The sequence below is a fragment of the Plectropomus leopardus genome, chromosome 16, assembly GCF_026936395.1.
Source record: "Plectropomus leopardus strain MGB_pleo_1.0 chromosome 16, ASM2693639v1, whole genome shotgun sequence".
NCBI classification, from domain to species: domain Eukaryota; kingdom Metazoa; phylum Chordata; class Actinopteri; order Perciformes; family Serranidae; genus Plectropomus; species Plectropomus leopardus.
Window position 1 is genome coordinate 2,833,325 of NC_142191.1, and position 27,507 is coordinate 2,860,831.

The window sequence follows — 27,507 nt, forward strand, 5'->3', positions numbered from 1 at the left end:
ATAATCTTCAACAAAGTTAAAGCTACAGGACGTCTATGGGCACCAGACATTTAGATTTAATGCTTTTTAAGACTTTTTGATATTTTTTAAACAAATTTAATATATTTTTTTGAAAGAATAATCAAAATGATTTGTAGTTATATAAAAATGTACAATTTATCCTTCTGATATGAAGTATAAAAGAGTAGGAAATACTGTACTAAATATATTACAAGTACTTTGAAAATGTGCTTAAGTTCAGCACTTGAATGAATGTACCTACTTATTTTTCATCACTGCATACATATAAAGTAGTGATACACTGAAGGAACCATTTAAGATCCATTTAAAGCCGGCTAAATATTCATGTTTTATGCAAAGCATCATCCTCCTCATTTGTTGAACTGCAAGACTACCTACATTTTAAAACTGTAAATGGACACATTTTATATTTTTGCATGTTAAGCCGACCTGTTGAGCCCTGACCTGCTGAACACTGCGTCCATTTTCACATTAATTAGTATGAAAATACATCATCCTCTTTAAAGACTAAAGGACAAAAAAATTACAGTTATATATCAGCTCCTTTCCAATTCAAAGGAAACGTATAGGACATTTTAAAAAACATATTTTTGCTGCGAATAAACGAAAGTTTTTTAAGTAGCTCATCCAAATTAATAGATGAAGAAAATTATTTTTAAAAAGTCAGGGAAATATGTTGGGAAAACTGTACTACCATAATAAGGTATATTAATGTATTTAAAACTATGGAAGAGAATTATTATTATTATTTTTAAGAACATTTTCTGGTCATTTCCTTATTAGGTTTTGCCTTTCACTCTCTTTTTTGGGGTAATTTTTAAATATTTTTTTGGCAAATTTGGAGGTAATTTCTGCTTATAAATTGCTAATCTCCTTCACATTTTTGAAAGGAGTCAAGCTAATTTTCTCGGGTTTCAAAAGGTTCAATATCATAGTTCAAAGTATAGGAAAAGATGCTTCCTCCCATTTTCCTTTTGCTGTAACGTGGATCTCTGAACTTTGAACGACCCCTTAAACTATTAACTAGACAGAAAAAACTCGACACGCATGCATACGTGTCTCAGAGTTACACAAAGTACGCCACCAGGATAAAAACGTCTATTCGACTCGGGCGCCCAATCAGACTGGATTCTATTGGGGGTCGTGGCCTCTCTGGAGCCGGCTTTGACCTAACAGGAAATGTGCTCTGTGTGTGTGTGTGTGTGTGTGTGTGTGTGTGTGTGTGTGTGTGTGTGTGTGTGTGTGTGTGTGTGTGTGTGTGTGCGCGCAGCAGCAGTGCTCTGCAGAACTGGAGCTCAGACTAAAAATAGCAAATATGTTGTTTCTTTTCCACACCACAGAGACGGAGGAAATGGCTGAGGGCAGTGGAGGAGCAGAACAAGAGATGTGGAGATGGAAGACTTGGCTGTCACGTCCTTGGCCGTCTGCCCCGCTGCCTGCCCAGAACGTTTGAGGATCAATAAAACTCCCAGATACACTCCATAACCTTCAGTGATTCAGTGCTTTTAATAATTCTCTATAAGAGCCATCCAGTAGGAAATATCTTTTATCCCTGTAGATTGGTTTTCTGATGATCCAAGCTTCATAAAAAGTGATATAGTCGTCTTTGTCTCCTTGTCAATAGAGCTTTGTCATGGTGAGAGTCAATAATGGGAGGATTAAATAAACACAGACTCGCGCTCGGTAAAATGCACAGGTACTCACTTTCACATTTTCATTCCATCTGTGAAGGAGCTTCGCACTCAGATTTGATCCCTCTCTTTTTTTATCAGCGTGCTCAAAAAAAAAAAAACAACTTCTTGCCGGTGCTTAATCCTCCATGAATACATTTGCAGTGTGTACATACGTGTGTGTGTGTGCGCGTGTTTGTGAGTGAGCCAATCTGCCACACCGTTATTGAAGGCAGATTTTTTTTTTTTCCGCTAGATTTATTTTCTAATGTTGACGTTTATCACTTGAGCAGGACCGCAATTCATCATCCCCCCCTTCTTGTCGATAATCCAAAAGGGAGTCAATTTGCTAAAAATGTGACTCAATGTGTCTCTTTCTTTTATTTGGTTTTCCTCCCCTCCTCTCTCCCTCCCTCGCTGCCTCTCCATCTCTGTCTTCCTATCTGTTGTCTTTGTCCTGTGGCGGCTCAGGTGAGCGACGGCGGAGTGGCTGTAACAGAGTCACGCCGAGCCCTGCGGGAGGATTTAGGAGTGTCTTCGGAGCCGAGATGCAACCTATCCTTGTGCGTGAGATACACCTCGATCGAGTCCAAATCCCTCAGATCTTTCATTAGGTGCTCGTCACAAGCTGTCCCGCTCATCACTCAAGCACGAATAGCATCGCGGCTGCAGCTGGGTAAATACAGGAAATTATAAAATGACGCCGCCGTCGACTGAAGCGAGGCGCTTTGATCTCAGAGAGCATCTGTCGCCATCTAAAAAATGCAGATACTTAAACACAGATTATTGCGTTGCTAGCACCAGCGTTGGACAGCACTGCCTCTGCACTGACTCACGAACTTTATACCCCCGAAAACTACAACGTTTTTATTTGATTTTTTTAGATTGAAAATTTAGATGTAACATGTTAAGTTGCTATATGTGGATTTAGTTACCTTTGGAGCTGGACAGCCGTTTGGTTTTTGTACTTTCAACGTTCATAAGGTGCCGAAGTGCAACAGAGAAACGTCCTAAATCCATAGAAATGTCTCAAAATCCTAGAAACGTCCTAAAATCTGATGAGTAGTTAGTAAATTAATGTAATTACTTATTTAATGTGCAATAAGGAATGACTGATTGACTCCATTTTTCCAGAACGTGTCAAACACTGAAAATATTCTCCAAGTTCTGATGACTAAACCACTAAATGCTTAAGTGAGACAGTAGAGACGTGACTCTCAATCTACAGCCCAAGCTCCAAATCTGGCCCCCCAATGGGGTGTCAGGTGGACTCCCAACCCTTTTCTAATTCACAATAAAAATAAAGTGATTCACACTGGGCATTTTTGTACTTTTAGTAAAGAAGCTTGTTTATGAAAACAATTGCTAGTGGAGGATCCCCTGCACTCAACAGAAGTCCAAGCTAAGCCCCAAATGTCCTAAAATCCAAGAAACGTCCTAAAATCCTAGAAATGTCCTGAAATGCCAGGAGCTTCTTTACGTCCTAGAAACATCCTAAAAATAGAGAAATGTCTTAAATTCCAAGAAAAAAATCCTAGAAAGATTTTAAAATCCTCAAACTGCCTCAAAATCTAGAAACCACTTAAAATCTTAGAAACATCCTAAAAGTGATAGAAATGTCCTAAATTTCGAAAAATGTCCTAAAGTCCTAAGAATGTCCTAAAATAAGAGAAACATCCTTAAGTCCTAAAAACACACAAAAATTCAAGAAAAGTCCTAAATTCAAAGAAATGTCCTAAAATCCTAGAAACATCCTGAAATCCTATAAATGTCCTTAAGACATTGTTGTAAAGTCCTAGAAAAATCCTCTCACCCAAGAACTGTCCTCAAATCATAAAAATGTCCAAAAACCCAAGAAAAGTCCTAAAATCCCAGAAACATCCTAAAATCAGATAACATGTATGGGACTGCTGTGACTGGCCCCTGGCCTCCTGTCATTTTGTTTAAGTGGCCCCTGAGTATCTCTGCAGATCCTGATCCTGAATTCAGCTCCAACACTTTGACCACATTCTGTCCTCCTCTCTGCGAGTCTAACCTCGGCCTCCACCAGGAGCTTTAGCGGAGATATTTTTCGCACTGCAGCTGAATTCAAACCGACTGACCGATCGGAGAGCAGCCGGTAGTATGAAAACAATAGTGCTGAGGTGGTGTAGCAGAGCGAGGGAGGGAGGGAGAGGGAGAGAGGGGGAGAGAGATGGAGGGAGAGAGAGAGATAAGAAGAAGAGAGAGATAAGAAGCTGGTGGTGGGGAGGGAGGGGGGGCATCAGACAGAAAGGCAACACATAATTTGGAATTCACAGCCAATGTGCTGAGACCTATCTGAGCCAAGTTTGCCTCTGATCCTGCTCTGAATTCTAAAATACCCACATCTCTCTATCTCTCCACCCCAACTCCTTTCCTCTTATCCCCCCTCCTCATCCTCCTCTTTTTTTTCATTCAGCCTCTTGTATTTGTTCTACTTTTGGATGTACACGATGCTCCGCTCTCTGTCTCTTTCATCTCCTCCTCCTGTCTCTTCATCACGGCGAGAATGGGATTCATGTCCTACCATGGAGCTGGGAAAACACGAGCATCCCCCAGAGGGCCGGCTGTCAGAGAGCAAAGTACGGAGAGGGGAGCACACTGTTTGTTGTTCCTCATTGAATTTTTCATCTTAATCCATGAAATATACATCGGCGGGGCCGGGGCTAAGGCCAGGAACCAGACGGGTACATTGTAATAATGTCACTGTGTTTGTCCAACTTGAGCAGTTCTTGCTCTTGGGAGGGAGGGTGTGGGTGTGTGTGTGTGTGTGTGTGTGTGTGTGTGTGTGTGTGTGTGTGTGTGTGTGTGTGTGTGTGTGTGTGTGTGTGTGTGTGTGTGTGCTTCATAAACTGTCGCCCCCAAAGGTTCATTGGTTGACATGGATGACTGACAGGCAGACGTCCCTGCAGAGCCCCAGTATCATGTTTGCAGGGTCCGTGCCAGTGTACCGTGCTGTGAGAGTTTGCAGAAGGTGCCTGTGGAAGTGTGAGTGTTTATATATGAACATGCTGGAGAGAGAATACGTGACAGTGAGTGTGTGGGTGGGTGTGTGTTGGAACCAGGGAGAACTAAAGAGTGCCAGCGCTTGTGTTACATATGTTTTTGTGTATTCATGCATGCTCTGCTTGAGACAATGCAAGACACAAAGAGGCTTTTGGTGTAATGTGCATTTAAGTGTGCCAGCGGATCTTTTTCATGTGTTTTCAGTGAAAGTGAAGGTGCCTGTCGAAGTTGTTAATTTTTGATGAACCAAACTCTCAGCCTCCATGCGTGATTATTCCGTGTTAACTCATGAATGTCAGTGAGTTTAACAGAAAAATGCAAACACCTTTTTTTCCTGTCAAACACCTTTCAGATAGAGTGTGATTGTGAGAACAGAGATTTCATTAAATTTTACAACAAAGATTAAACAAAAAAAATATTATAACATTGTTAAAATAATTGCTATAATTAAAAAAAAAAAAAAAAAACTCTCCTATTATTGCGTATCTCGTGCCACTGACACCAGTTTGATTAGACTGTCCAAGTAAGCCGCTGACAGTGTGCCAGACCCTAAAACTGAAGCAACTAAATGGAATTTAGCCATTACTAACAAAATTATCTCTACCTGTGCTTTTGTCAAAATGTCCTCTGTGGAAAATGCATATCGGAGATTTTAAATTTGATAAACAGAGAAGTGAACTGGGACAGATTGCTGCTCTGAATCAATACCACGCGTTGAGGCAATGCAATCAGTATCAGGAAAGTTGGATTGCTGCATCTTAATCAGAGTGCTGTTTGGTCCTCTGGACATTAATTACAACGTCTGAGTTGAGGCGGAGTGAAATGTCAAACAGCAGACTAACAGGTTAATCCACAAACATTTTGCCTACAATGATTAACAGCAAGAGAATCGACTTTTAAATGTTTCTAAATACGCCACAACCAAAGAATAGCACTACATTTTAACCCATTGTCAAGTTGATTCTGTGTTCTCTGCAAAATCACACTGATTCCTCAACCACTCGCAAACTGAACGCAACTTTCAAATCCTGAATTAAACCAAACCAAACACAAACACACACACGCACACACACACACGTCCACTCACCATCTGGCAGCTAGTATGCCCGTTAAGTTCGGCCTGCTGTGAAAAGTCATTATGTCAACAGTGTCGCCCTCAGGGAGAGTATAGTGCTAATAATCTGGTATTATATATTGACCTCATAAGAAGCAACATGTGCTGGTGCCAATAACACTCATGTAAAGATTATTACAATTTAGTTTGAATAACAGGCCTACGGTGAAAAAACAGTCTGTTGCATCACCTGGAAAATCTGAATGACAAAGCAGTGGAGACTGAAGAATGACTCGGAGAGTTTTTATCAACAAAGTTATGATAATAATGCTGAGTGCGTGTACTGCATGCAACTAGTGGTGAAAACAGCTGCGAGGTATATTTTCCCGGCTCTTTATTTCCGTGGGGGGAATCAAATGTGGGAGGTAAGGAAATACAAACTCAAATAAGAAGCTGTAATGTTATCAGAGGCCAAGAGCCATAACCGCGATAATATCTATCTTTCCCTGCCGAGGTGGGGTAACTCGATAGAGGCAATACATTGCCGGCCATATACGCGCCGATGCACACAGGTACACATCAAACATCTTATATTAGGTCTGTCAGAGGGAGAGGGAGAGGGGGGAGGGGGGGAGATGGTGAAGCAGACAGTGTTAGACATAAACACATTCAGACTGAGAGGAAGCTGATGGATGGATGTGGGAAGACAGCAGCGAAGGAATGAATGATTTATGCATCTCCTGCTTTAATGCATTAAAATATACATGCATTAGTGTGTGTACACATGTAACGAATGGATGGAAAAATGGATGCAGCATCGTCTGCGCAATATAGCATTTACCATCCGCAGCCATTCATCTCGCCCCACATCTTGTGTCTGAGTGTCCGCACTTTGGTTTTCAATTATCCGGCAGTCGCACCTTTTTCTCCCCAAGAATTAGCACGAGGGGGAAACTGGTGGGTAATGGAAACCTGCGGGCCGTCGCTCCGTTACAAAATACCAGCCTGATTGGATCGGATTGGATGTATGTTTTGAGCAGTTCGACATATCTCCCGGGATGGAGACGAAAAGTGTGAACACTTGTGTTTAGCACATGAAGGGTGAGATTAACCCTTCGAAAGCTTGATCGATATCACTTTTTGTGTGCTGCATTCAAAACGCCTCTCACAAGTATTAAAACTTTAACCCCTTGAAAATTGTCAGGCAACAGCCTGACAATTTGCAAGAAATTAGTTAAAAGTACAGGAAAATTACCTAAGAAATCCTAATTAATAAATTAATAAATTTAAATAAAATTTTTAAAAAGGGAAATTACCTGGAAAAGCGCCTAAAAATAATAATTTTGTTACATAATTTTTAATGTTATTATCTTAATCAGAAATAAAAATTATTCCTAGCTTTTTAATTTTTGACCAAAGATATTTCTCTGGAAACTAATCTCTTCTTGCAATTAGACATTTCATATCAAGTCGCTCATTGCCTTTTTCCCACATTTTATAAAGAAATTGCACCATTCAGCTCAGGATTCAAAGGTTTAAAAACTTGCAAAATACTCAAAGGAATCTAAAAGCACGGAAGTAAAGTGATGTAACTCCAGGTTTCAGAGGGTTAAACTCTGAGGAAATTGGTTTGATTTCTTTCAGAAACATAGTGGACAAAAGGAAACATGAGCAACATGGTGACAAATGTCCTGCAAATTGTAAGAGATCAATAGTTTTAGAAAATTACTTTTTTTTTAAGATAGGGAAAATTTTTCGAGAGAACTATATTAAAAATTTACATATTCATCATATTTTTTAAAATCTTTTTTTCCCAGATCATCTCCTTTATACTTACCTGTTTTTGTTTGTTTGTTTTCTACTATTATTATTATTAATTAATGAATTAATTAATTTTCCCCCCAGGTAATTTTCTTGTAGTTTTAACTAATTTCTGGGCCCTTTCTTCTTAAGCTGTTCATTACCTTCTTTCCAAACTAAAAATGCAAGTGTGTGTTAAAGCATCTGGAGCATCCAAAGCTAAAGGAGTGACATCACCAGAGAACAGCAGCTGCACAAAAAAGGCGAAGCGCTATAAAACAAGATGCGGGATATGTTTTTCTTTCGGGGATGTGCGTGGCTGCAGAAACTCTCTTTTCATTGGGAACAACTGACTTAGTGTTGAGAACACAGCTACATTTAGCAACATGCTAAAAATCTGGTTATTTTGCAGGTGTTACTGATTTTTCCCAATTTTGGATCACATTCCTGCTGGAACATGTCTGGTTGTGTGATAAAAAGCTTTTATTGGTGATTTTTCAGAGTAGAAAGTGCTACTACACTGCGTTACAGAGGAGATACGGAAGATATACGGACGGCCTGGATACACTGACCAATTAGACTGGACTTTAACTGGAAGACGGCTTCAAGAGGAAGGAGCCAAAAAGTAGCCAGAGGGGTAATACGGGTGTTCTAGCACAGACAGTATAAGGAAAGTAATGTTTCTACCTCTTAAAGCATGTAAACATGTTCAAGTAGAAACCCAAAATGCAAGCATGAACCTAAAAAAGAGCACGATACGTCCCCTTTAAGGACCATCTCACAGACAATGTGCTGCAATACCTGCAGAGTCTTTATCTTGTCAGGTGTCGTGCTGTGATTTTTCTCCCTTAATTGGAAACCAAAAGAGCTGCCAGACATGAAACTTGATGGAGCGTTCTCGACTTCAACTCCACCTGACTCCGACTTGTCACCTACGACGTCTACCACAGGAGTGAGTTCGTCTGGGCTCAACGGAGCTGTGATGAAACCAGGCTTCAACTCGCCCTCGCCTCGTACTACTCTGCTGCCGAGTTCAAACAATATAAAGGAGAGAAGATTGGGTCTTTCTGGTGGCTGAGGCACATACAGTGTAACCGTGTCGTGTCCTGTGATCAAACACACGCCTGGACTTTGGTTTCATGTCATCCCCGTCTCTCACTCTCTCTCCTGAGTCTAAGTCAGCAGTCTATTCCACATTTTACCCGTCAGATAAAAAAAGACAGTTTGTAAATACAGGTTGCGTGTTGGCTAATGCTGTGGTTCCAAGCTTTTTTCTCAAGGTGGGGACACATTTCATTGATATTTTAATATTCACTTGCTAATTATTCTGTGTTTTTTCAGTGGTGTTGTTTTTGTGTGTGCTATTGTGTAGAATTTGTCTTTTTCTTCTCTTCTTCTTGTTCAGCTTTTTATTATCATGTCATGGTGCTGTGCGTTTGTTCTGACCTGCTGAGGAACAGCAGATGCAAATTGGCTCTGAGCTATACTGTGGTACGGTGCATCAAATGGTAACATTTATGTTCTAAACTGTACATGATCCCTTTAAAATAACATAAATAAAATACAATAAAATACAACCGATGAACTGTACAAGAGACAAAAATAGTCAATGCAATACTTGCTTGAAGTTTGTGTAAAACGAGCAATTACAATGACTTTTGAACAGATTAATCGCTGTGAATATTGCTTCAGACTTGAGGTTTCCTTACGTTTTGGATTTTTTTTAATGGTCATACATAATTACTAGGCTTCACTCTTTTTTTATTCTTTTTGTTTTTACAAATTCAGGTTTCCTTCTGCAATTTATGACACTTGGCCATTGTACGCCTGCTGCATCCATAATATTTAGCTTTATTTACCTTCAGATTTTTTCTTCCAGCCACTGATGATTAAAATTGATTATACTCCAGTCACAAGGTTGTGTCGTCTAAGAAAAAGAAAGTGCTGATTCTCCTTTAATATCCAGACTGTTTTGAAAAGTCATCCTTCAAAAAAGTGTATTTTCACCTGCAGATTTATGACAGCAATAAGGTTACATCTGTGTCTGTTAAGAAATACTGTTTCTTTGAGTTTGTGTCCTTAATTGTCACATCTGGTCTGTTTGTGTGTGTGTGTGTGTGTGTGTGTGTGTGTGTGTGTGTGTGTGTGTGTGTGTGTGTGTGTGTGTGTGTGTGTGTGTGTGTGTGTGTGTGTGTGTGTGTCTCGGGTAATCTTCACCTGCAGTCATGTGCAGTCCCTGGTGAGAGACTGTGTGAGTCACAACCGGCACATCTAACCCACGGCTCAGAGTCTTTCTGTCATCGATTTAAGCTCTCTCTCACACACACACACACACACACACAGAGTTTTTTAATGTACATACCCCCACATGCACACATACTACTAATCACCGCGTTATTGCGACAGCCCACTGTGACTCATCCTACACTATGAAGTCACCTGTGACACAAACGTCTTTGATATTTCAGCTTTAGGTTGTTGTCTCAGAATTACGCTCAGATTATCTTTCACAACGTGCGACATGATGCGCGAGACGTCCCCGTCTGTTTAACGCTCCCCGTCAGAACTCAGAAATCACATGAAGTCGTAAATGAAATACCAGCACTGGCAAAAATGTCCCGTTCACCTCCACAAATTACCCCAAATTGCCCCCTCAGATTCCAAACCAAGCATGCAGTTGTTCTTAGCAGTTAAAATGTAAACACTACAATCAGCATTTTAATTCATGATTGCCAAACAAGCCGTGAGCTAATCACAGAGAGGAGGGAGAGGAGATAATGAAGAAAGCAAAAAAGAAAGAGAGAAAGAGAGGGAGCGAGGGACTGAGGAGGGAGGCAGTGATTAGGCCTTCCCCCCAAAAATGTCTGTTTTCTCTCTGCGCTCTGGGCTCGGCATGTTTAAGAAAATGCCATGTACGCCCTTTTTTTCCTGACAGAATAAACTGCAAGCATGAGATATTAAAGTCAAAGTCAAGGTCAGTCAAAGACATGATGATGTCCTGGTGAAGTTTTTGTATGTGAGTATAAAACTGCAGAACTTATCTTCCTTTGTGTTGATGCCATCTATTCAGCTGTCGAAACATTAAAGGGATAGTTCAGATTTTTTAAACTGGGGTTGTATGGGGAACTTATGTTAATTCAGTATGTTCAAACAATAGATGTCAGTTGGTACATCAACCAGTGAGCTTATAAAAACATCCATAATATTTAGCTTTATTTACCTTCAGTTTTTTCTTCCAGCCACAGATGATTAAAATTAATTATACTCCAGTAACAAGGTTGTTTCATCAAAGAAAAAGAAAGTGCTGACTTTCCTTTAATATCCATACAATATCCCAAAAATCTTCCTTTAAATAAGCGTATTCTTTCTAAGAGAATATCTTTCAGTCATTCATTCATTCATTCATTGTCCGTAGTCGCTTGTCCTCAGAAGGGTTGTGGTCACTGTTTCCATCAACCCTCAAATTGCACAAACTGAAACTGCGAATATGAAATACAGGTCAATTTTGAAAAACCTCCCATGTATAACAAAAAGGTTATTACACTCGCATGAGGTTGTATTTCAGGCAATTCAAAAGGCCACATTTCGCAAAATTGCAATGGAAACCCACATGATGCTGTGTCTATGAGCTTGTCAGTAGGAACTGGCTCCCTCATGATGCAGCAGGAGCTACAAGAGCTGTTATTGCATCACATAACTCTGAGAAAGTTGAGCGGATCATGAGGAAGTTTTGAATCCTCAATTCCTCTGAGAAATCGTGGACTATCAGCTCCCAAAAATCCCTCATACGTGAACGCTCCCACATATAAGGGGCTCGCCTTTCCATCATGGCTCCATAACACGCCTACGTGGCCTTGGATTGGAAATAATGACGGCTAGTGCGGTGGCTGCAATAGAAATAAAGCTGCTAATGTTTTAAACATCCATTATGGAAACACAGTCATTTCGCAATTGAGTTCAATCAACATTTTGAAAATTTTGCACAAATCTGTAATGGAAACCCACCTAGTAACTATGGACAAGTACTAAATGCAACCACACTTCAGAAACTCTGAACTATCCCTTTAAAGTGTGCCGACTGTATCTAGACTTTCTGTTTTTCAAGAAGTGGCCTAATAATTGCAAAGGTGAAGGTAATGGCCCTGGGCCTGAGAAGACCTTTGGTTAGACATATATCCAGAATCGACAGGCGTAACACGTTTAACCTTTCCTTCCAGATTCATTACCTAATGCAAAACGCTGACAGCGAGGACCTGACGTCTGTCATTGGTAGTTATTATCTAATGACATTTCACTGAAAGTCTGAAACATCTGCTTATTTTGCAGCTGTGCCACATAAAACTGGGAGAGACGGCAAAGTTTTTTTTAGCTGCAAACACGACACCAGTATTGTGGTTCAGAGATTGAATATTCTCCCACGACAGCAGAGCTGTACAATAATGTGGGGCAAATGATAATGTAGTATCCAGATTACAACAACAAACATTAGAAGTGAGGTCAAGCAGTGGTTTGTTTTCTTTGAGATGTAACCAAATCCACCAGTCCCCCAGCCTCATATTCACCCAAGGTCTGATTCATTATTTACTGTTCACCTGTGGCAAAAAAAAATCCAGCATTCCTCATTTTTGTTCAGTCGTGTAACTGTGGGAAAAAGGGAGCTTTGTGAAGTATTTCACACTTTATGGGTACAATCACTGTTAATTTTAAATGAAACCCACTTTGTTTGCACATCCTCTTCTGCCAATAAATCATCTGAAATATTAGCAGAACAGAGAAAACACAGAGTTCAGAACATGCTGCTTCTCTGAATGATTTGGCGACATCTCCAGTTGTTTTTTTTCTATCAGTAAATTCATTAAAGGCTGAGCGAATGAAGACATTTGCCGACCGACGACTTGCGGCCAAATTATAGGAGATACTGCTTGGCTAGCTGTGCTGTGGTATCTAAAAAATTAAAAATGCATTCCTCTTCCTTCCTTTAGGGCCTCCTGCAATTACTCAGTCGGTTAGGGACGCAGAGAGGCGTTTTCCCACATTGCTACTGTACGTCTTTATCATTTTCTCTCCATCCTCTCTCACCTATGCACACACACACACACACACACACACACACACTCTTTATCTCTCTATACTGTAAAGGCAGCTCCAAACTGCTCGCTGTTGGCCCTCATCTTTGCAGAGCAGATGGCTGCTTTTCTGCACCACATGGCCAGCACTCAGGAGATGAGGGGAGCTCTTTAAGAAGAAAAAGACTTTCAATCTGCTTTAGCAACTGTAGCTCCTCCTCATCATCACATCTTTTTTCGCATGCCGTCAGCAGGAACTCTTCCACCACCTCCCCAAACCGCCGCTGCCTCTGCACCCCCCCTTCTCAGAGATTTGACGCTCTGCATTCACCTCGTTGCTGTTAATGATTATTTAAATACTTAATGCTTATGAAAACGAGTCAAACACAAGGTCGCAAACTGAGATTATTAAGATGCTGCATGGATGCACGGTCGACTGGCCAAGAATTTCAACTCGTACTACCTCCCCGCTTCTCCGATTTTTATCATGTTCCTCCAACATGTGGGAACACGCTGCATATGTATGGAGAGTTGCATTCATTATTCATGCTGGGAGTCAGTTCGAATGTGGTGGAGAAGTAGGGTTATTCCGAGAGAGGACGGCGAGCTCAGACTCAGAGCAGAGGAGTAAGTTATCTATTTTTTGTTTTTCTTTTTTCTTTTATGGATCTGCTGTTTGTATAATTCAGTTAGAACATGATGGGCTGGAATTTGGCCTGAAGCCTGCGATATATAAACCTTGAGGAATAATTCACAGGTTTGTTTGTGGTCAGCAGCTTGCTTGTGGATGTACTGCTAGAGACATGGGTGCTTACAAAAAAACAAGCTTACATTAAAGGAGTAATTTACCTGCAGTAATAAGCATTTATGTGTCAGTTTCTCATCACGTCATGTTGAATTTTTGAAGAAAATGTTTTAATCACATTTTTCCACAATAAATGGAGAATCCAAAAGGGGCAAAAAATGTCATGTACTGTAGTAAATGGGGGCCGCTTTCGGGTTGGCTGGGCTGGAGCCAATCCCAGCTGTCATCGGGTGGAAGGCGGGGAACACCCTGGACAGTTCGCCAGACCATCGCAGAGCCGACACATATAGACAGACAAACACACACTCACAGTCACACCTAAGGGCAATTTAGAGTCACCAAACAACCTGAGCTGCATGTCTTTGGACTGTGGGAGGAAGCCGGAGAAGCAGTTTCTATGTATTTTGGATAATGTATAGTATTGGACAATGCTAAGGTTATGCTTATATTCATATTTATTATAGAATTTCTGTATAAGAATGCAGGTAAAAGTTATTTGCAGCAGGTATGATGCTGTAAGGCGGTTTAGTGCACATTACAAAAGAGACGAAAAGTGTGCATTTGTGTGGATTTGAAGTTTGACCGTGTTAAACTGTATCATGCAGCGTTATGGTATAAAATAACAGGGGATACATGGGATAATATATGAATAGGACAAATGATTTCATTTTGGAAGGCCTTTATCTACTGTGTGTTTTTTGTTTTTTTCCCTGCCTCATATGAATACTTCAGGAACTGAAACAGGAGTCACGGAGACACCTTGCAGAGTAAGTGGCCCGGGAACTATGTATGTTAAAACGTCTCTACAGTCTGCGTTTGTGTGTAAAGTGCTGTATTAATAAAGCTGACTTGACTTCAGCTGAGAGACGTTGGTATAAAATTAAGCACTTACGATGTGGAGCATGATGTAGTCACCCAGACGTGGGGCGCTGTCGATGCGGACGAGGATGCCGTCCTTGATGGTGGTGCTGAATCCCACCGCCAGCCGGTCCGTCCGTGTGCTCGGCCGCTCGTTATTGGGCCACGTGTACGTGATGAGACCGCCTCCTTTCCCAAAGATATAGGTGGTGCCAGCTGTGGAAACACAAGAAGCAAAAAAAGGTCAGAATTAGATTCATTCCAGGAGAAATAGAGGCAGATAAAAGGAGAAAATCCAATTCTGTGATGTATAAACATACTGTAACTAGACACTGGGGAGCAGACTGTGGTCGCCAACAAGACACTTTCCTGACAAAACTAGATCCAAACCTCCATTAGGGGCTAAATCTGCTCTAATTCCTTTACAGCTACTGCTCCAATGTAATTGTGCCGGCTTCTATTTTAGGTTTTTAATGGTATTCAGCCACCACCACCTTTTGGGGAGAAGTCAGCAGCTCCCCAGGCGCCATCTATGACCTATCCAGCTCTTAAATATAGCCCCTTTCCAGGGAATAACAGCCAGTATGGCCAGGACCGGATAAGTCTCCCAATCCTCATGTATTATATATGAGACCTGCAACCAAAGAACAAAGGCTGGCACGAGAAACAGGAGAAGGGGTGGGGGGAAAATCGAAGGACCTTCATAGGGTTTAATCTGACAAATGCAATGTAGGAAAAAAAGGGGTCTCGGAATCAGTGGGGGGCTGCGAGGCTCACCAGAATGAAAATTTTTGTCTACATCTGCATCGTCAGCCACGATGCAGATTTGTGTCAGATTAGAGCAGTGACACTAACTTAGAGTCCACAGGCCAAATGTAGCCCCTGATAGGGTTCTAGGGCCCCCCAAACATTTTCTAATTCACAATAACAATAAAGTGATTCTGGGAATATTTTTTGTACATGAACTATACATAAGGTGCCAGAGTTCATAATACAGCATCAAAATAGAGCTTGTTGATCAAAAAAAAGTGTTAGGATGCCAACGGAGCTAAACCCCTAACGTCCTAAAATCCTAGAAAGGTTTTAAAAGTCAAGAAATGTCTAAAAATCTGCATTAATGTCCTAGAATCTTATCGTCTTAAAGTCCTACAAATGTCCTAAATTCCCTGAAATGTCCCAAAATCCTAGAAATGTCCTAAAACCAAGAAACATTCTAAAATCCGAGAAATGCTATAAAATCCTAGACAGGTTCTCAAATCTGAGAAATGACTGTCCTGTCTGTCATGACATCCTAAATACTTCCTAAAAACCCAGAGACATCATAAAGTCCTGATATGCTAAATTCCTAGAAACACCCTAAACCCCTACAAACATCCTAAATTCCAGGAAATGTCCTAAAATCTCAGAAACATCCTAAAATCAGAGAAATGTCCTAAATTCCAAGAAATGTCCTAAAATCCTAGAAATGTCCTAAAATCCTAGAGCTGCTGCGACTGGCCCCTGGCCTCCTGTCACTTTGTAAAAGCAAAGCAAGCTGAGTATCTCTGGATTAGAGGCTCTGATTGGATCAAGTTTGGCTCCGAGCCACTGAATCTGTTCAAGTTTTTTTTTTTTTTTTTTTAATCATCACGTGGAAGACACGGAAACAAGGAGTAAAGTTTCATTATTTGGTTGCAGGGTCGGATTCAATTCTAACTTCTGAACGTTCCCTACGGTGCACCAGAATTAAAGCACTGAATCCTTGAGCCGCTTAGCCACCTCGTCCACATTTAGGCAAAGATAATCAAGAGATCAAAGGCATTAGACCTACAGCAGATAGACTGGTGGGTGAATCAATATGGGAGACGAAACAGACTCCGGTGGCCTCAGGATAGTGGAAAGCATTTGGCCCACCTCAGAGGCTGACGGGATTGCTAATGAAGTCTCTGAGCTCTTGCATCAATGTATAATTTTTTTTTCTGTCTCCACCATCCCTCTCTTCCACATCACCTCTCTCCCCTCCCTGTCGTTCCTCTCTTTTCCATTCACTTCCTCTCTGAGTCACCTGAACATCTGTTTGGCCTTGTGATGGGTGCCCAGCTGTCTCGCTGTTTCCCCTACGAAGCGGCCAACAATCTGCTCTGTAGTCCATAATACCCTCGAGACCGCGAGAACATATGGATGAGAGGGAGTAAGAGAGAGGGAGACTCTATCCAGCAGATGAGTGTCTCTATTTGCCTTCGGGCCCACAAACAGGTCTGCATTTTACACACCTCGGGTGCCAGCGATGCAAACCACCGGCTGAGGTCGCCAGTGAAAAATATCTGAACAAGTGGAGCATCCCGAGCTTCAAACAACTGCCTCACTCCTTGTAACTAATAACCCTACATGGCTGGTTTAACACAGATGTATCCCGGTGAGATTTTCCTCAAGAGAAAAAATAAAATCTCTCGATTGCTCTCAATGACATCGCCGCAGCTGAGGCTGTGTATCACCTGCCTCAAATAGCTCATTTCCTTCATGGCGTCACTGAAAACACACTCTGACGCCACAGCAGCCTGCAGCCAGGTTGCACCGGATGCGGCTCCGCTGTCTCGTTGCCTCAAAGTTTCTTCTTGCCAAAGAGAGTTCAGGCAGACTTGGGATCCCCGACAAACGAGCAAACTTCGCCTATCTCATCTAACACACACTTTTTTTTTTTCCGGAGGGGATGACGATGATGAGCAGCAAAGATACAAGCACCCCGGGGAGCCAATTATCACATTGAGGAGATTTGCTTAGCGTTTCAAGAAGACAATGTTTCGGCATGAAACACACACTCGGGCAACCACACGCACGCAGGCAGGCTGACGGAAATACAAATGCACATTGTGGCGCTTACAACACACACGCACACGCACGCACGCACGCACGCACGCACGCACGCACGCACGCACGCACGCACGCACGCACGCACACACACACACACACACACACACACACACACACAGAGAACATGATGCCTTCTCACATACGATCGCACAAGTGGGTGATTATCTGCACAAGTACAGAGAAGAGAGAACCCGAGATGGCCGAAATGTAGCACGTTCCCTTAAAAAACCTGCCGGGCCCAGACTGCACCGGCTGCAGCTCCACACGCAGAGCAAGTCCACTGCATATCAATTCATGCATTCATTGTGTGCAAAGCTCTCAGAGTGTGGCGTCATTTCTGATCTGCAGATTTCAACGGAGGAAAAAAAAAAAAACTGTGCAGGAAATGTAGAAGTGTGGCGACTCGGCTCAAGGTCAAGAGTTTCATTTGAATTACTTCACCACAGAGAAAAAGTTTGGGTTTTCTTTCAGGAGAGAGGATGTAGATGTAAGTAGCGCCAATGTAACTGAATTTCAGGAGACTGATTAGATGAAAGAGGGTAAGCAGTGGCATATTTTAACTTTTCCAGCATATTTTTACATACGTACTCTCAATTACTTCAACTAACACCTCCTTGGCACTAACCTGCCCTGAAACAGTTTTTAATAATGGTCCTTTCAAGGTTTTTTTTTTTTCACCCCATATTAAAAAAAATGTTACACTGAAAACAGAATGTGTAAAAAAGAGCTTTTCTTCATTAAAATAAAACAAAATATTGCTTTTGATGTTTTGAAGTGGTGTGTACTCTAAATTAGCAAGAAGATCTCACATTAACACTCAAAAAACCTTTTAAAAATGTGCATGTAATTAGAAGTGCAAGAGTGCAACAAAAAAAACAATGTTATACACTGCCTAGAAATTCACTTGGTTCATTAGTGAGACTATCCTTCTGCCAGGATAATGCCACAAAATTTTCTTTTCCTTTTTTACAAAGACATTGCTGCTTTTCCAGATCAGATGGAAAAAGGAGGTGGTTTTTAACGAGAAATCGCTGCGTTTTACACCAATGGTGTCACGAAAAGCGGCTTTTCTTTGATACATTTATGACCACGATGGTGTCACCAAAGGCAGTGGTTTTTTCACAAGACATTGCTGCTTTTGCTGCAGGGATTATGACACAAGAAAGAGTTTGTTTTCTACAGAGACATCACTGCGTATCCTGCTGGCATAGTGCGACGAAAACCACAGTATTTTGTGTATATACAAATATAAATATTATGTATTAGAATTGTGGCGGTTTGGCTCAAGGTCAAGAGTTTCATTTTATTAACTTCACTGCAGAGCAAAATTGCTCTTTCCAGGCGAGAGGGCTTTTTTAACCAATAGTGGATGTTCATTGTGCCAATGTAATTGAATTTTAGTGATTTATCATATTTTAAGATGCCTACTCTAAATTACTTAACTAACAGTTCCTTGGGCACTAATATGCCCTGAAACTGTTCATACACAACAGTCCTTTAAAGTTTTTTTTTGTATATTAAAAATTAGTTACAATGAAAACAGATTGCAAAAATTAAAAAAAAAGAAAAAAGACAATCATAAAAATTAAAACAAAGAACTGTTTGTGCTGTTCTAAAGCACGTGTACTCTACATTAGCAAGAAGATCTCACATTAGTACTTTGGTAAAAATAAAAGAAAAAAACGATTAAAATGTGCATGTAATTATAAGTGCAAGAGTGCAACAAAAACACTGTCATATGCTGTCTGAAAATTATTTGTTTCATTATTAGGAGATTTCCTGCCTGGATAGTGAAACAAAAAGGGGATTGCTTTTTACAGAGACATCGCTGCATTTCCTGCTGGAGTAGTGCCAGGTTGAAAAAAATTCAGAAAAAAAGCTTTTCTTCATTAAAATGAAAAGATAGTATTGCTTCTGATGTTCTGAAGCAGTGTGTACTCTACATTAGCAACAGATCTCACATTAGCACTTTTAAACCCTTTTAAAATGTGCATGTAATTAGAAGTGCAAGAGTGCAACAACTTAAAAAAAACTCGTTCACTGTCTTGAAAAAAATTTGGTTCATTAGTGAGACAATTTTCCAGATGGGATAGTGCAACCAAAAGTGGCTGATTTTTTGTAAAGACACTGCTGCATTTCTTCCCGGATAGTATCAGAAAAACTAGTTGGATTTTACCCAGACATCATTGCTTTCGCGGCTGGGACGGTGCCACGAAAACCAGTTGTGCTTTACTGATATATTGCCGTGCTTCCTGCCAGGATAGTATATATAGAATTGTGGCAGCAACGCTGAAGCTTAAGTTTCATTTGAATAATTTCACTAAGAGCAAAAGGGCTGAAAGTGTCCATAAACAAGCGTCTTATCATTTTTTTTTTATATTAAAAACTTGTTGTACTGAAAAACAGAGTGCTGCATAAAGAAGTAAAAAAGAAACTTTTCTTCATTAGAATTATAAAACAAAGTATTGCTTTCTCTGTTTTGGAGCAGTGTGTACTCTACATTAGCAACAAGATCTTACATTAGTGCTTTGGCAAAACCCTTTTAAAATGTGCATGCAATTAGAAGTGCTAAAGTGCAACAAAAGAAAAGTCATTCACTGTCTGGAAAATAACTTGGTTCATTAGTACGACAACCTTTAAAAAAGAAGGAGTTCTGTAACAGAGAGTGCCAGAGTAATGGGCTGTTTTGTTTTACCTTGATTTGCTTGGTAGCAGTTCAACAAAGGCTTTGATACAACATCTTGGATGTTTATTTAGTCAAATGCATTAAAGAAATATGGTTGAAAGTTACTGTTAAAGCGGTCCAATTTGTTATTTGCTTGTTGTCAAATGTGAAAACCCCCTTCAAAGTTTGCTGCATCCTTTTCTTTTCTGTTTAGTAATCGCTAAAGTCTTTCCATCGTTATTGTGGTCATTCTTGGCACTGTTTCAAAGACTGACACTTCCTGCCATCACGCCAGCAAACAGCACAAATGAAGCATCCAGCATGCATGTCTTCTGCAGCCATGTTTTCCCTGGTGAAAAGCCAACTACAGGGGAAATTTCATCAAAGGAATCAAATCTACAAACAGATTACTGCACAAGATGTTATTTTTAGTGGATCAGAGGGGACTTTCATCTCCATATTTGAATAATGCAATCTTGCCATGGCCAGTGGGTATTGGAGGGAGGCCATTTGAAATCTAATTGTAGCATATGGGTGCTCTATTGATTCGCGAGTGAAGTGGTGCGACATAGGAAGCCCTCTAAAAGAAATTACGACCATCACTGATTGTCTGTGAGTGATAGTTGATGATAAAACAAAATACTCCCATATGAGCCTTAAACATCTTTGAAACAAAGGCGCTGCACTAATGCATCGCTCCCCGCTGTTGTGATTCATTGCATCTGCAGTGCGCCTCCGTTTAGAGACAAACTGTAGATGAGAGACTAGGTCAAAGCCGTGGCCTCTATTTCGCTGAGGTCCCCCGAGGCGTGGGAGAGCAGACAGAAGGTCAGGACACCTGTCTGCAGAACAGAGCTCTGTCCTGTCCTTCAGGCCCACACTTGACGTTACCCAACAAGAGAAAGGAAGCAAAAAAGGAGGAGGATATGGTATTTTCACACAGAGCCAGAAATGACGGAAGGTCACCTCTTTCAACACATTTGACCAAGTCGCCAGAGGAAAATGCTGGCATTGTAGGTTTCTGCAAACCATGAACATGTTACATTTGTAAGTTTTATACTTTTCATATCAACATTTCCATCCAAAAAAAGCAACGAAAAGCACATGATTTTTACCAAGCCATCAACATCCTTTATTAGCTGTGTTGTGCCACAAAAAGTGAGTATTTTCAACCCAAACATGATCATTTCTTAACCATGACCAAGGGGTTTGTGTGCCTAAACCACACATTAACCACCACAGCATTGTCAAAATGTAAACACACATACAGTTTCAATGTATCTTCATATTAGTATCATACAAACATCTACATGGTTTGCAGAAAGTTACAAAGCCAACATCTGGTGACCGGGTTGCTCGACCGGCAGGAAAAATCTTGGCCTCTGCTCCAGCTCAGTGTTTTGCTAATTATACATACAGAATGTATGCATGTTAAACATTTTACAGACATTATTTACACATTTGTACGCTCCCCTCCCTCGTTTTTCTCACTCACTCACTCACTCACTCACTCACTCACTCACACATACACACACACACACACACACACACACACACACACACACATTTAAATCAAACAAGGCCACAATGCTATCTATAAAGGAGCAAAAAGAGCAAAGCAGCTGCCAGGGCGCACGTCTGTAATAACTGGGTAATTGGCTGTAGTCGGGCGCCACACCATGCTGCGAAAAAACCCTCTGCTAAGAGGCAGCTGGTGGAGGACCTACGGTAAAACACTGTTACTGTCTGTCCAACTGCACAGGCTGCAGGGAGGCGGCGGTCAAGAGTGTTTTTTTCATTCTAGTTGAGGTTGGATTTGTGTGTGTGCGTATGTGTGCACCTGTGTGTGCACGTGTGTATGGGCAGCCACAAAGAAAAAGGTGCCACTGCCAGCTACCCACGAGGCACAAAACTGCAGTGGCTAAATGCTGTAAACTCTCTGTGTAAGTATGCACGCACAAACACACGTGCTCAAAGTCATCTGCATAGACACGTATGAGTCTGAATTGACACACACATCCACACACACACACACACACACACACACACACACACACACACTCTCCTCTCCTCTCTCCTTGGTGTGTGTTGTTTATGTGCTTTTATGTCTTTCCCCTTGTTATCTCTTGGGCTTTCTGCAGCGCTGGCACCCCAGGGGATGGAAAAAGAAGACAAACACGGTTTGATGTGGTCGAATTCTCTGCCATCGGAGAATGAGGAAAAAGAAAGACGAGCCTCAGAAAAAAAAAATCCTGAAAGTGAGATGCAAAATGTAATTGCCTCCTCAATCACGTTCAAAAGAACTCTATCATCACAATGCTTTCTCCTGCCGTGCTTCATACATGGGGAATTATTAGGCTTGCTGTCCTTCACACAACTACAATAAAGAATCATTGACAGAGGAATCGAATTGCGAGATAGTGAGCTGTGTAATCACCGGGATTTATCTCCATTTTACAACCTCTTATCATTTCATAATTCATATTTCCAACTGTTGGCTCTCCCCTCTGGGAGAGAGTGAGGAACGGCACTGATGATTGAACACTCTCTCGCTTTCTCGCCACTATCAGCTGCCAGAATCAAGTTTACAGCAAATTGTAAAAATACTATACATGTCTATGATTGTGCATCTGTGCTGTTTTAATGTGTTTCTGTAGCATAAAAAACATGTTTTTTGTGCACATATACTTTACATCAGTGACTCAACTTATGGCCCGTGGGCCAAATTTAGCCCATGATAAGGTACTAGGTGGCCCTCTAACTGTTTTCTAATTCACAATGAAAAAAAAGGGATTCAGACTGGAAATTGTTTTTGTACTTTTAGTATACATGACTTAACAGGGTGATTAAAAAAGCATGAAAATAGGATTTGTTTATCAAAAAAAGTACTAGTGGAGGATCCCCAAACCCCCTGACAGATCCTAGAAATCTGTGAAATGTCCTGAAATCCCCCAAAACATCCTTAAATCCTAAAAATATTCTGAAATTCTGGAAACATCTGAAAATCCTAGAAACGTCGTAAAATCAATTTCCTGAAATCCTAGAACTGTCCTAAAATCACAAAAATATCTCAATATCCTAGAAATGACCTGAAATCTGAGAAATGGCCTAAAATCCAAAAATATTTCCTGAAATCCTAGAAACCTTGTCAAATCAAAAAAATGTCTTAAAATCCTAAAAATGTCTTTAAATCAGAAAAAAATGTCCTGTAATCCTGGAATTTGCCTTAAAATCCTATAAAAATATTCAAAAAACCTAAATACATTGAAGGGAATGGCCCCTGGCCACCTGTCACTTTAGGAAAGTGGCCCCTAACAGAGCATGTTGAGTGTCCCTGCTCAACATTGTCCCATCTCATCAGCGCCACTGAACAAAATTCAGAAGATGACTGATGAAGGGCAGCGTGTCGTGAAGAGTAGCTATGTAAAGAAAACAGCCAGCCCTGAATGATTTACACTGTTATAATGAGCTGTAGCATGACCACACTACATGGATTCACGCGCCAAAAACCAGAAGAGGAGGAAAAACGAAGAGAATGGACGTGGTGAAAAGAAGTCAGAGTTGCTCTGTGATATATGTGCAGGCAACACGCCGGAAAATACATACAGACTTAGGATTTAGACACATTTGTTTACAGCAAAATTGTTTAAAAAACAACAACTAATATTTTCAGCCAAATTAAACTTCAGGGAGGTATTCTGTATCAGGTACGATCACTAACGGGGGAACTTCTATGTGTAAACCTAAATTAATGTCAAAAGGTTGCAGAAAACTAACTACACAGTGTGCGATTACAGCTTAGAAAGTTATTTCCCGGTCTTCACGCTGCGTCCCGGGATTCTATGGATTACTCTACATTGTATAACATTTTGTCAGAGTCGTATTCTAACTTTATGAGCCAGAACCCACTAGCAAATGCAACAAAGCGAGGCAGAGGCTCAGGCAGCTTCTGCTCGGGCTGTAAAGCAGCACCAGTAGCCAGGATGATAAAGTCTGAGCCGCTGGGCAGCCGCGCCGCTCGCTGGGATTGAGCAGTCAAATACTACAGCGGTTGTATTTGTGCTACAGTGGTCCAACAATGCCAAGAGAAGCTGGGGCCTCTCTGCTGCAGGGAGATTTAGAGCTGACAGTTCTGGTGGAGTCGAGTGCTGGTGCCAGTGCAGAGGGACGGCCGGAGACGGGACACATGACAAGGGCATATTTTGCTGCTGTACGGGCCTGCAGCCAACCATTATTTTCAATATCAACTAATCTGAAAATGAAACAAACGATTAAATGAGACAATGGTCTTTGAAATGTCAAAAATGAAAACAATGTCTATCTCAGTTTCTTGGAAGACCGCCTAGCTGGAGACCCACAGATCTCTGTTAGCGAATGTGCATCTCCACTAGCACTGAAGTCTCCAAATAAAGAGCAAAAATCATTTAAATAAATTTGTAAACAATAATTTGATTATCTTATCAAGTATTTCATTCACAAATGTTGTTCTCTTAAGACCTCTTCCAAATTGATCGTTTTTCTACATGAGATGAAGCTATTTTTAAGATCACTGAAATATTGACCGCCTGTGTTTTCGAATGTCGTTGTTTTTTTTAAGGATGTCTACATAATTTATGCTGTTTGATCGTTGCCCTCGCTCAGTTCAGTTGATGTGAATATGAACATGTCTATTCATTATTCTCGTTTCTTAGAGTTCAATGTGCTGTCTTCAATTTTCAGTTTACAAAAAGAAAAGCAGCAAATAGAAGCTGTAACTAGCAAATGTTTTGCCTTTTTTGTTTAAAAATGACTAAAATAATCAAAGAAGTTACTAGTTCATTTTGTTGAACAAAAACTGAATATTTGTTCAAACTGCATAAAAGAGGTGCAGCTTTAACTTTATAGTCATTTTGTTGATCACCGTTGCTAACGATGCTTGTAATATTTTGTCCACCTTTCTGTAAATGTCTGTTTCTCACTATTTTTTCATTTCATTTTATAATTTCAATTTCATTGAGCTCGGCTATCTTCAGGTTAAATTATACTGACAGATTAACTGTGTATTTTAATTAACCAGATGAGGTATTCTTTAATAAAAAATAAACATTTTCAATTTTTCATTTGTCGTTTGTCTAGTAAGAAAACTGATTTCAGCACCAGGCGCTGTCCAAAGAGCAGCCCCATGTCGTTAATAGTGAGTTATATTAAAGTCTCTGCACAATAACGCAGGTGTTTTTAATCTATTCCAATTAATTAGAGCTCAGCTCAGGCTGAAATTGGGAGTTATGTGAGGTCACCAAACTCGGTGCACTCCCCTGAAGGCCAGATTTGGCCCACAAAATGCTATTTGCCATATCTTTTCTACAGGTTCGACCAATCCTCCGTTCCTGTTGGAAACACGAGAAGAATGACGTGCTTGAAGATAATGCCTGAGACTAACAAAGCTCATAAACTAGTCAAGGGCTTAAAAAGCACAGTTTTGGTGGCCCGTCACAGCTGGAGAAGCCATCAATGTCTCTGTAAAAAAACACCTTCTTGTGGCACCATCCCAGCTGGAAACACAGAAAAAGGTTGCTAAAAACAACCATGTTTGGCAGCTAAGCTGCTAAAAACTCGAAGCTGACTTGCTAAAAAATCCCTGTTTTTGTCGTTTGTTTGTCTCTGACAGCTTTCTGCAACTTGGCAGGCATCTCTTCTAGGTATCACGACATCCACCATCCCCTCCACCTCCAGATGACATCATCAGCTGTAATACTACTACTTTTAGAAATGTTGATAAAGCACGTACGAGACATACGTTGCAATGGTTGCCAACCATGTTCTATGATTTGCAGAAAAATACAACACCGACAAAAAAAGTTTGAAAAAAATTCTGGACACTGGGCATTGGCAATGTTGCCAATTGTATTTCTTCCATAACAATTCTTGTAACGTCCGTAATTGGATTGTGCTCAAAAACACTGAAGGTTCGACGACTTCCAGCAACACAAGACATGTTGAGACGGCTCAATCAAAAAGTTCTCATCGTTTTTGTCACCCTTCACTGGCGGGGGACACACTTGACATATTTCCATGATGAACAGCTTGATTTGCCATCTGTATCATGTTGCTGAGGCAGAAGTGGGGATATGAGCAGGGGGATAGCAGGGGAGAGTGGTGGGAGAGTCACCGTGTGCACGAGGAAGGAGGGGAGACACGGAGAACAGAGAAACACAGATGGAGAGAGAGAGTCAAGTGGCGTAGATGTGAGATCCCCCCGTCCTCTCGGAGCAACAGGAAAAAGGCTTCCTTACTCACAGGCATGTCAAATCATCCTCAGATCCCTACAGAAGAACAGGAAGATCGACTCACAGACGCCCATTAACGAAGCAGTCATGTATCCTCACTTCGGCTTCGTGTAACACTGCGAAGGCGCAAATGTGAGTACACAAGTGAAAACACTCGCACATGCACACACACACACAGACTGGAACAGCAGAAGGTGAGCCATAACAACTCTCCCCTCATTACTGTGAAACTCTGAAAGCCAGTCTCACCCCCTCCCCCCTCTGTCTCCCCTCCTGCTGCATTACTGACACTCTTCTCCGTTGTAGCGGTGAGTGGACAGAGAGGAAGGGCTTTAAATGATTTTTTTCTCGGTTCTCTGGAGATGTCAGCTCCTATTCTCTCTGGTTGGAAAAGGAAGAGGGAAGAGGGTCTGAAGAGGATTTCAGAGGCTGGGGGAGGGAGGGCGGAGATCCACGCAGCACTCTCGGTTACAAAGAAGACCTGTCTGCTGACTTTAATGCTGCACGCTGCACACTGCCACCAGGAGCATTTTTAGAAAGGAGAGAGAGACGTCGCAGAGAGATGAAAGGAAAGAAGGTGTAAGGCAGCGAAGGCGAAGAAGGATGCGGGGTAAAAGAGGAAGAGACAGACAGACAAAGATGGGCAGCAAATGTGGGGAAAAAATCGGCTTTTCTCCACGACAAATATTTGGGAGACTGACATGCTAAAGCTCTGTAAAACCTGACTCCATCCTGCTGCCTAGTTTAGAAAAACCTAATTTCAGCACCAGGAGTTGTCCATGCAGCAGCACAGTGCTGTTTATATAGAGACACATTAACCCTTTGAGACCTGAGCAAACTGGCTTGATTTCTTACAAAAAAGGAAAAACAGAAGAAACGAGCCAAAAATGAACAACAAATTAGTAAAAAAAAAAAAAAAAGAAGAAATTTAAGAAAATTACCTGTGCTTTAAAGTGCATAACAGTAGATAAATTAAATAAAAAATGTCAGTTTGAATCGGTTTCAATGGAGCATTTTTTGACCTTCACCTTTTGAATGTTATAATTTTTTTCCACAGTGTATTTTACACTTTTTGTACGAGCTGAGCCGGAAATTCCAAGATTAAACAAAAATGCGTAATCTCAAAATGTATGAACACAACCAAAATTATCAAAAAATGAATAAGGAAAAGTGCGTAAATGCACCAAACAGTCCCTTCGGGTTAATGCTGCACGTAGCATTTTCAGACAGAAGAGAGAGAAAGACTGCAGTTTGGAGACAGCTGAGGCGAAGAAGGGTAAAAGAGACAGACAGACAAAGATGGGCAGCAATGGTGGGGAAGAGTCGGCTTTTCTCCACAAATATTTGGGACATTGGCACACTAAAGCTCTGTAAAACCTGACTCAATCCTGCTGCCTTCTATGGCGAAAATTAGCATTCTGTCAG

General features: G+C 41.0%; 1 protein-coding gene across 10 annotated transcripts in view; it reads right to left on the reverse strand.

Moving 5' to 3' along the window:
- The window catches only part of nrxn3b (neurexin 3b), a 407,716-nt gene that overhangs the window by 84,916 nt on the left and 295,293 nt on the right, over positions 1–27,507 (reverse strand). For all 10 annotated transcript variants that reach the window (XM_088089476.1, XM_088089477.1, XM_088089474.1 and 7 more), the window contains one exon: positions 14,336–14,517. In XM_088089476.1, coding sequence (XP_087945602.1) covers positions 14,336–14,517 — 182 coding nt within the window. The remainder of the gene's footprint in view (positions 1–14,335; positions 14,518–27,507) is intronic.